We start from the raw sequence: 9,234 nt of genomic DNA, 5'->3' as shown, positions 1-9,234 counted from the left end.
CGTTAACGGTGACAGCCCTTTTAACAGTGACTTTAACAATGGCCGCCCCTTTAACGGTGACCACCCCTTTAACAGTGACTTCATAGTGGCCGACCCTTTAACGGTAACCCCCCATTTAACAGTGACCTTCACAGTGGCCGCCCCTATAACGGTGACTGCCCCTTTAACGGTGACAGCCCCTTTAACAGCGACTTTCACAGTGGCCGTCCCTTTAACGGTGACTGCCCCTTTAACAGTGACTTTTATGGTGAGCGCACCTTTAGCAGTGACTTTCACGGTGACCGCCCCTTTAACAGTGACTTTCACAATGGCCACCCCTTTAACGGTGACCGCTCGTTTAACAGTGAATTTCACGGTGGCCGCCCCGTTAATGGTGATCGCCCCTTTAACAGTGACTTTCACGGTGGCTGCCCCTTTAACGGTGACCGCCCCGTTAACAGTGACTTTCACGGTGACTGCCCCTTTAACCCCTTAAGGACTCAGCCCTATTTCACCTTAAGGACTTGGCCATTTTTTGCAAATCTGACCAGTGTCACTTTAAGTGCTGATAACTTTAAAAAGCTTTGACTTATCCAGGCCATTCTGAGATTGTTTTTTCATCACATATTGTACTTCATGACACTGGTAAAATGAAGTAAAAAAATTCATTTTTATTTATAAAAAAAATTGGCTGATAAGAGGCATGTGACCAAGTACATGGCAGTTAGGATTTAAGTGAATGGCTGACAGGATGACGGGGAGAGAAGACTGAATTTGCCCCGGGATATCTATGAGATGACGTGTGTGTGTGAGGTCTGCATTCTTGGCCCAGGCTAACCAGTTACCCATCCCTGCTCATTTTGACAACACCCATCTACTTTTTTTTTTTTTTTTTTACTCCATCTTTACATTGGCTAAGCTTGATCATTATTTGCCACGTTCAGCTCTCAGGTTTACGTGTTAATATTCTATCGAGCAGACACCTTGAATTTTTACTTTCACCTCATCATATCTAAGTGATTAATGGGGAGCGACTGTGTCTCTTTAGTTTTGAAACCCGTTGAGGGCGAAGAGCATTTTGGAGGGCTCTTCCCAGAGCGCAGGCGAGTGTTGCCTTATTTGGACTAAAGACAGTTTTAGAGGTCACCACAATGCCACCTGTTTCTGAACACAGAGATGGTGGTGCTGCCACGAACATTGTCCATTCTGCTTTGGAGAACCAGCACAACTTGGATGTAGATAACAGTCCCCTTATGGTGAACCCACATTTTTTGGAGCCAGATGAAACTGAGGCAGTGGTCATAGGTTCCCGTGCAAATACCAAAGGTGTGCAAGAAGAGGATGCCTTACTGGAGAATGGTAGCCAGAGCACAGAGAGTGAAGATCCAAATATTGAGCCTTCGTGTGAGGCTGTAGTGCCACTGAAAGAAACGTCTTTTTCCATTGGCCTTCAAGTTCTGTTTCCTTTCTTATTGGCGGGATTTGGGATGGTGGCTGCAGGGATGGTTCTCGACATAGTGCAGCACTGGGACGTCTTTACGAATGTTACAGAAGTGTTCATCTTGGTGCCTGCTCTGTTAGGCCTTAAAGGGAATCTGGAAATGACTCTGGCGTCTCGTCTCTCAACTGCGGCCAACATTGGACAAATGGAAACTGCCAAAGAAAAGTGGGCAATGATTGTTGGTAATATGGCACTGATACAGGTACAAGCAGCGGTTGTAGGTTTCCTGGCTTCTATTGCAGCAGTTATTTTTGGCTGGATCCCAGATGGCCATTTCCTTATAGAACATGCTGTGCTGTTATGTACGAGCAGTGTCTCCACTGCCTTCATTGCTTCTCTGGTCCTGGGTCTTGTTATGATTGGGGTAATCCTTGGTGCTAAAAAACTTGGCATTAATCCTGACAATGTGGCTACGCCTATAGCTGCCAGCCTTGGAGACCTGGTTACTTTGGCATTGCTTTCTGGTATTAGTTGGGGCCTCTACAAAGAAATGAAGATCAATATGTTTGTCAACCTAATTGTGTGCCTGCTGTTCATAGCTCTGCTACCTGTGTGGTTTATTATTGCAAGGAAAAATCCAGCAACAAGGCAGGTGCTGGCAACCGGATGGGAACCTGTTATCATTGCGATGGCCATCAGCAGCATTGGGGGATTGATTTTGGATAAAACGGTGTCCGATCCCAACTTTGCTGGAATAGCTGTTTTCACTCCTGTCATAAATGGTGTTGGCGGGAACTTGGTTGCTGTGCAGGCCAGCCGTATATCCACATATCTTCACATGATGGGATCACCAGGCGATGACATTGGTCTGGTCTCTCGTAAATGTCCCAGTCCTTGTAGAACATTCTTCACTTCTGATGTGAACTCTCGTTCAGCCCGCGTGTTGTTCCTCCTAGTGGTGCCAGGCCATTTGGTTTTCTTGTACACAATCAACGCCATGAAGGGTGGACACACAACCATGACAATAATTTTCATGGTCTTCTACATGATGGCAGCATTACTTCAGGTTCTTGTTCTCCTGTACATTGCAGACTGGATGGTTCATTGGATGTGGAGCAGAGGGATGGATCCCGACAACTTTTCGATTCCCTATCTCACTGCCTTGGGGGATCTCCTGGGCACTGGACTTCTTGCTCTTAGTTTCCATGTACTTTGGCTAATCGGAGACCGTGACACTGATGTGTGAGACTGAATGTCGACCTGCTTGAAGTACCTGGCGTGGGGACCATTATATGGCCTGGATGATTTAACAGGACTAACTAGAAAAGTGCAATTGTTTCCCTTATAAACTTAGTACACAGCTACATTTGTTACCGATGTGCTAAATTACTTTCAGTAAGGCCTGATACCCCTGTAGGTGCAGCTGGACCTGCTTTAGAGCCCACTTGTCCTGCTGCTGCCCACTTCAGCAGTGTCAATATGCATGTTTAAAACACTAGATGTCTTCTTTTCACTTTTGGGGGCAGGAATTCTCCACTTCGAGAAATTATAAATAATTATATTTTTTTGTAAAGGGGTAATAGTCTGCCAAATGATTTAGGATGTTTACACTTAAAAAAAAAAGGTTTTATGAAGTTGAATGTCACTGGAAAATCTATAAAACACCTCTTGGGGGGCTTGTAGTTTTCTGAAAAGAAGCTCCTTCCCAAATATATGCTCCAACATCCAATGAAGAACAATAAATATTGTGGAGGGAATACTGAATAGCATATAGAGATCTGTGAAAAGCTTACTTATACTGACATTGACCTGGCAGAGTAAGCCCCATATGCATGTCCGTATTGTGGGCTTGGGTTGTATGGCTCTTCAAAGGGGTTTTCCCATCATCAAACTTATGGCCTGTTCACTGGATATGGCATAAATGTTTGATGGGTGTGGCTCACGCCTTTAAACCTGCACCGATCTTGATTTGTGGCCCCATCTTCAGCCGTTGTGAATGGAGAGGTAGAGCATGCTCTTTTCTTTCAGTTCTATGGGCGTTCCAAAAATATTGGTGCACACTTATCTTGCTGTTTTTGGAATTTCCATGGAAGTGAAAGCTGAGAGCCACAAGTGTCCAAACACTTTAGTGTCCATGAGTAGAGTTGAGCGAACACCTGGATGTTCGGGGTCGAGAAGTTCGGCCGAACTTCCCGGAAATGTTCGGGTTCGGGATCCGAACCCGACCCGAACTTCGTCCCGAACCCCATTGAAGTCAATGGGGACCCGAACTTTTCGGCACTAAAAAGGCTGTAAAACAGCCCAGGAAAGAGCTAGAGGGCTGCAAAAGGCAGCAACATGTAGGTAAATCCCCTGCAAACAAATGTGGAAAGGGAAATGAATTAAAATAAAAATAAAAAAAATAAAAATTACCCAATATCAATTGGACAGAGGTCCCATAGCAGAGAATCGGGCTTCACGTCAGCAGAGAATCAGTCTCTTCATGCCATAGCAGAGAATCTGGCTTCATGTCAGCAGAGAATCAGTCTCTTCATGCCATAGCAGAGAATCTGGCTTCATGTCAGCAGAGAATCAGTCTTCATGTCATAGCAGAGAATCAGGCTTCACGTCACCCACCACTGGAACAGGCCACTGTCACATATTTAGGCCCCGGCACCCAGACAGAGGAGAGAGGTCCCGTAACAGAGAATCTGGCTTCATGTCAGCACAGAATCAGTCTTCATGTCATAGCAGAGAATCAGGCTTCACGTCACCCACCACTGGAACAGGCCACTGTCACATATTTAGGCCTCGGCACCCAGACAGAGGAGAGAGGTCCCGTAACAGAGAATTTGGCTTCATGTCAGCACAGAATCAGTCTTCATGTCATAGCAGAGAATCAGGCTTCACGTCACCCACCACTGGAACAGGCCACTGTCACATATTTAGGCCCGGCACCCAGACAGAGGAGAGAGGTCCCGTAACAGAGAATCTGGCTTCATGTCAGCACAGAATCAGTCTTCATGTCATAGCAGAGAATCAGGCTTCACGTCACCCACCACTGGAAGAGGCCACTGTCACACATTTAGGCCGAGGCACCCAGACAGAGGAGAGAGGTCCCGTAACAGAGAATCTGGCTTCATGTCAGCACAGAATCAGTCTTCATGTCATAGCAGAGAATCAGGCTTCACGTCACCCACCACTGGAACAGGCCACTGTCAAACATTTAGGCCCCGGCACCCAGACAGAGGAGAGAGGTCCCGTAACAGAGAATTTGGCTTCATGTCAGCACAGAATCAGTCTTCATGTCATAGCAGAGAATCAGGCTTCACGTCACCCACCACTGGAAGAGGCCACTGTCACACATTTAGGCCCTGGCACCCAGACAGAGGAGAGAGGTCCCGTAACAGAGAATCTGGCTTCATGTCAGCACAGAATCAGTCTTCATGTCATAGCAGAGAATCAGGCTTCACGTCACCCACCACTGGAACAGGCCACTGTCACACATTTAGGCCCTGGCACCCAGACAGAGGAGAGAGGTCCCGTAACAGAGAATCTGGCTTCATGTCAGCACAGAATCAGTCTTCATGTCATAGCAGAGAATCAGGCTTCACGTCACCCACCACTGGAAGAGGCCACTGTCACACATTTAGGCCCTGGCACCCAGACAGAGGAGAGAGGTCCCGTAACAGAGAATCTGGCTTCATGTCAGCACAGAATCAGTCTTCATGTCATAGCAGAGAATCAAGCTTCACGTCACCCACCACTGGAACAGGCCACTGTCACACATTTAGGCCCTGGCACCCAGACAGAGGAGAGAGGTCCTGTTACAGAGAATCTGGCTTCATGTCAGCACAGAATCAGTCTTCATGTCATAGCAGAGAATCAGGCTTCACGTCACCCACCACTGGAACAGGCCACTGTCACATATTTAGGTCCCGGCACCCAGACAGAGGAGAGGTTCATTCAACTTTGGGTTGCCCCGCAATATAATGGTAAAATGAAAATAAAAATAGGATTGAATGAGGAAGTGCCCTGGAGTACAATAATATATGGTTAAGGGGAGGTATTTAATGTCTAATCTGCACAAGGGATGGACAGGTCCTGTGGGATCCCTGCCTGGTTCATTTTTATGAACGGCAGCTTGTCCACATTGGCTGTAGACAGGCGGCTGCGTTTGTCTGTGATGACGCCCCCTGCCGTGCTGAATACACTTTCAGACAAAACGCTGGCCGCCGGGCAGGCCAGCACCTCCAAGGCATAAAAGGCTAGCTCTGGCCACGTGGACAATTTGGAGACCCAGAAGTTGAATGGGGCCGAACCATCAGTCAGTACGTGGAGGGGTGTGCACAGGTACTGTTCCACCATGTTAGTGAAATGTTGCCTCCTGCTAACACGTACCGTATCAGGTGGTGGTGCAGTTAGCTGTGGCGTAGTGACAAAACTTTTCCACATCTCTGCCATGCTAACCCTGCCCTCAGAGGAGCTGGCCGTGACACAGCTGCGTTGGTGACCTCTTGCTCCTCCTCTGCCTTCGCCTTGGGCTTCCACTGGTTCCCCTGTGACATTTGGGATGGCTCTCAGTAGCGCGTCTACCAACGTGCGCTTGTACTCACGCATCTTCCTATCACGCTCCAGTGTAGGAAGTAAGGTGGGCACATTGTCTTTGTACCAGGAATCCAGCAGGGTGGCAACCCAGTAGTCCGCACACGTTAAAATGTGGGCAACTCTGCTGTCGTTGTGCAGGCACTGCAGCATGTAGTCGCTCATGTGTGCCAGGCTGCCCAGAGGTAAGGACAAGCTGTCCTCTGTGGGAGGCGTATCGTCATCGTCCTGTGTTTCCCCCCAGCCATGCACCAGTGATGGGCCCGAGCTGCTTTGGGTGCCACCCCGCTGTGAACATGCTTCATCCTCATCCTCCTCCACCTCCTCCTCATCCTCGTCCTCCTCTTCCTCCAGTAGTGGGCCCTGTCTGGCCACATTTGTACCTGGCCTCTGCTGTTGCAAGAAAACTCCCTCTGAGTCACTTCGAAGAGACTGGCCTGAAAGTGCTAAAAATGACCCCTCTTCCTCCTCTTCCTCCTGGGCCACCTCCTCTTCCATCATCGCTCTAAGTGTTTTCTCAAGGAGACATAGAAGTGGTATTGTAACGCTGATAACGGCGTCATCGCCACTGGCCATGTTGGTGGAGTACTTGAAACAGCGCAACAGGGCACACAGGTCTCGCATGGAGGCCCAGTCATTGGTGGTGAAGTGGTGCTGTTCCGCAGTGCGACTGACCCGTGCGTGCTGCAGCTGAAACTCCACTATGGCCTGCTGCTGCTCGCACAGTCTGTCCAGCATGTGCAAGGTGGAGTTCCACCTGGTGGGCACGTCGCATATGAGGCGGTGACCGGGAAGGCCGAAGTTACGCTGTAGCGCAGACAGGCGAGCAGCGGCAGGGTGTGAACGCCGGAAGCACGAACAGATGGCCCGCACTTTATGCAGCAGCTCTGACATGTCGGGGTAGTTGCGAATGAACTTCTGCACCACCAAATTCAGCACATGCGCCAGGCAAGGGATGTGCGTCAAACCGGCTAGTCCCAGAGCTGCAACGAGATTTCGCCCATTATCGCACACCACCAGGCCGGGCTTGAGGCTCACCGGCAGCAACCACTCATCGGTCTGTTGTTCTATACCCCGCCACAACTCCTGTGCGGTGTGGGGCCTGTCCCCCAAACATATGAGTTTCAGAACGGCCTGCTGACGTTTACCCCGGGCTGTGCTGAAGTTGTTGGTGAAGGTGTGTGGCTGACTGGATGAGCAGGTGGAAGAAGAGGAGGAGGAATCTGAGTAGGAGGAGGAGGAGACAGGAGGCAAAGAATGTTGCCCTGCGATCCTTGGCGGCGGAAGGACATGCGCCAAACAGCTCTCCGCCTGGGGCCCAGCTGCCACTACATTTACCCAGTGTGCAGTTAGGGAGATATAGCGTCCCTGGTCGTGCTTACTGGTCCACGTATCTGTGGTTAGGTGGACCTTGCCACAGATAGCGTTGCGCAGTGCACACTTGATTTTATCGGACACTTGTTTGTGCAGGGAAGGCACGGCTCTCTTGGAGAAGTAGTGGCGGCTGGGAACAACATACTGTGGGACAGCAAGCGACATGAGCTGTTTGAAGCTGTCTGTGTCCACCAGCCTAAATGACAGCATTTCATAGGCCAGTAGTTTAGAAATGCTGGCATTCAGGGCCAGGGATCGAGGGTGGCTAGGTGGGAATTTACGCTTTCTCTCAAATGTTTGTGAGATGGAGAGCTGAACGCTGCCGTGTGACATGGTTGAGATGCTTGGTGACGCAGGTGGTGGTGTTGGTGGTACATCCCATGTTTTCTGGGCGGCAGGTGCCAACGTTCCTCCAGAGGCAGAGGAAGAGGCCGAGGCGGCGGCAGCAGCAGCAGAAGAGGCCGAGGCGGCGGCAGCAGCAGAAGAGGCCGAGGCGGCAGCAGCAGAAGAGGTAGCAGGGGGAGCCTGAGTGACTTCCTTGTTTTTAAGGTGTTTACTCCACTGCAGTTCATGCTTTGCATGCAGGTGCCTGGTCATGCAGGTTGTGCTAAGGTTCAGAACGTTAATGCCTCGCTTCAGGCTCTGATGGCACAGCGTGCAAACCACTCGGGTCTTGTCGTCAGCACATTGTTTGAAGAAGTGCCATGCCAGGGAACTCCTTGAAGCTGCCTTTGGGGTGCTCGGTCCCAGATGGCGGCGGTCAGTAGCAGGCGGAGTCTCTTGGCGGCGGGTGTTCTGATTTTGCCCACTGCTCCCTCTTTTGCTACGCTGTTGGCTCGATCTCACCACTGCCTCTTCCTCCGAACTGTGAAAGTCAGTGGCACGACCTTCATTCCATGTGGGGTCTAGGACCTCATCATCCCCTGCATCGTCTTCCACCCAGTCTTGATCCCTGACCTCCTGTTCAGTCTGCACACTGCAGAAAGACTCAGCAGTTGGCACCTGTGTTTCGTCATCATCAGAGACGTGCTGAGGTGGTATTCCCATGTCCTCATGATCAGGAAACATAAGTGGTTGTGCGGTAGTGCATTCTATCTCTTCCACCCCTGGGGAAGGGCTAGGTGGATGCCCTTGGGAAACCCTAACAGCAGAGTCTTCAAGCAGCATAAGAGACTGCTGCATAACTTGAGGCTCAGACAGTTTCCCTGATATGCATGGGGGTGATGTGACAGACTGATGGGCTTGGTTTTCATGCGCCATCTGTGTGCTTTCTGCAGAAGACTGGGTGGGAGATAATGTGAACGTGCTGGATGCACTGTCGGCCACGCAATTGACTAATGCCTGTACCTGCTCAGGCCTTACCATCCTTAGAACGGCATTGGGCCCCACCAAATATCCCTGTAAATTTTGGCGGCTACTGGGAACTGAGGTAGTTGGTACACTAGGACGTGTGGCTGTGGCAGAACGGCCACGTCCTCTCCCAGCACCAGAGGGTCCACTAACACCACCACGACCATGTCCACGTCCGCGTCCCTTACTAGATGTTTTCCTCATTGTTACCGTTCACCACAATAAGAAAAATATTATTCGGGCCAATGTATTGAATTCAAATTCAGGCCTTTTTTTTACAGACACCTAACACTGTCTGGCTATCTATTTAGGTACCGTATTACACTAATACAGGCACACCAGTAATGACAGATTTAGCTGAATATAAATGTGAGGCCTATTTTTTAGGCGCTGGGTGACAGGTATACGTTTACGGACAGAATTAGACTTGTATCTGCACTGTAGCGTGTGTGTTTAGTTTTTCAGAATGACACTATCAGCACCTTGAATCTAATATACCCTTTTTG

General features: G+C 49.7%; 1 protein-coding gene across 1 annotated transcript; it reads left to right on the top strand.

Annotated features, from left to right (window-relative positions):
• The first annotated feature begins 740 nt into the window (after positions 1-740).
• Positions 741-3,549, top strand: LOC121001265 (solute carrier family 41 member 1-like). The gene has a single exon (XM_040432256.1). The coding sequence runs from the start codon at positions 1,131-1,133 to the stop codon at positions 2,664-2,666; it is 1,536 nt and encodes a 511-aa protein (XP_040288190.1). The 5' UTR covers positions 741-1,130; the 3' UTR covers positions 2,667-3,549.
• The last annotated feature ends 5,685 nt before the right edge of the window (positions 3,550-9,234 follow it).

The sequence above is a fragment of the Bufo bufo genome, chromosome 5, assembly GCF_905171765.1.
Source record: "Bufo bufo chromosome 5, aBufBuf1.1, whole genome shotgun sequence".
Classification (NCBI taxonomy): domain Eukaryota; kingdom Metazoa; phylum Chordata; class Amphibia; order Anura; family Bufonidae; genus Bufo; species Bufo bufo.
Note: the sequence above shows the minus strand (reverse complement) of the source record. Positions and strands in the feature narration are given on the sequence as shown.

Coding starts and splice junctions, on each gene's coding strand:
- LOC121001265 (XM_040432256.1), top strand. CDS start 1,131: ATGCCACCTGTTTCTGAACACAGAGATGGTGGTGCTGCCACGAACATT.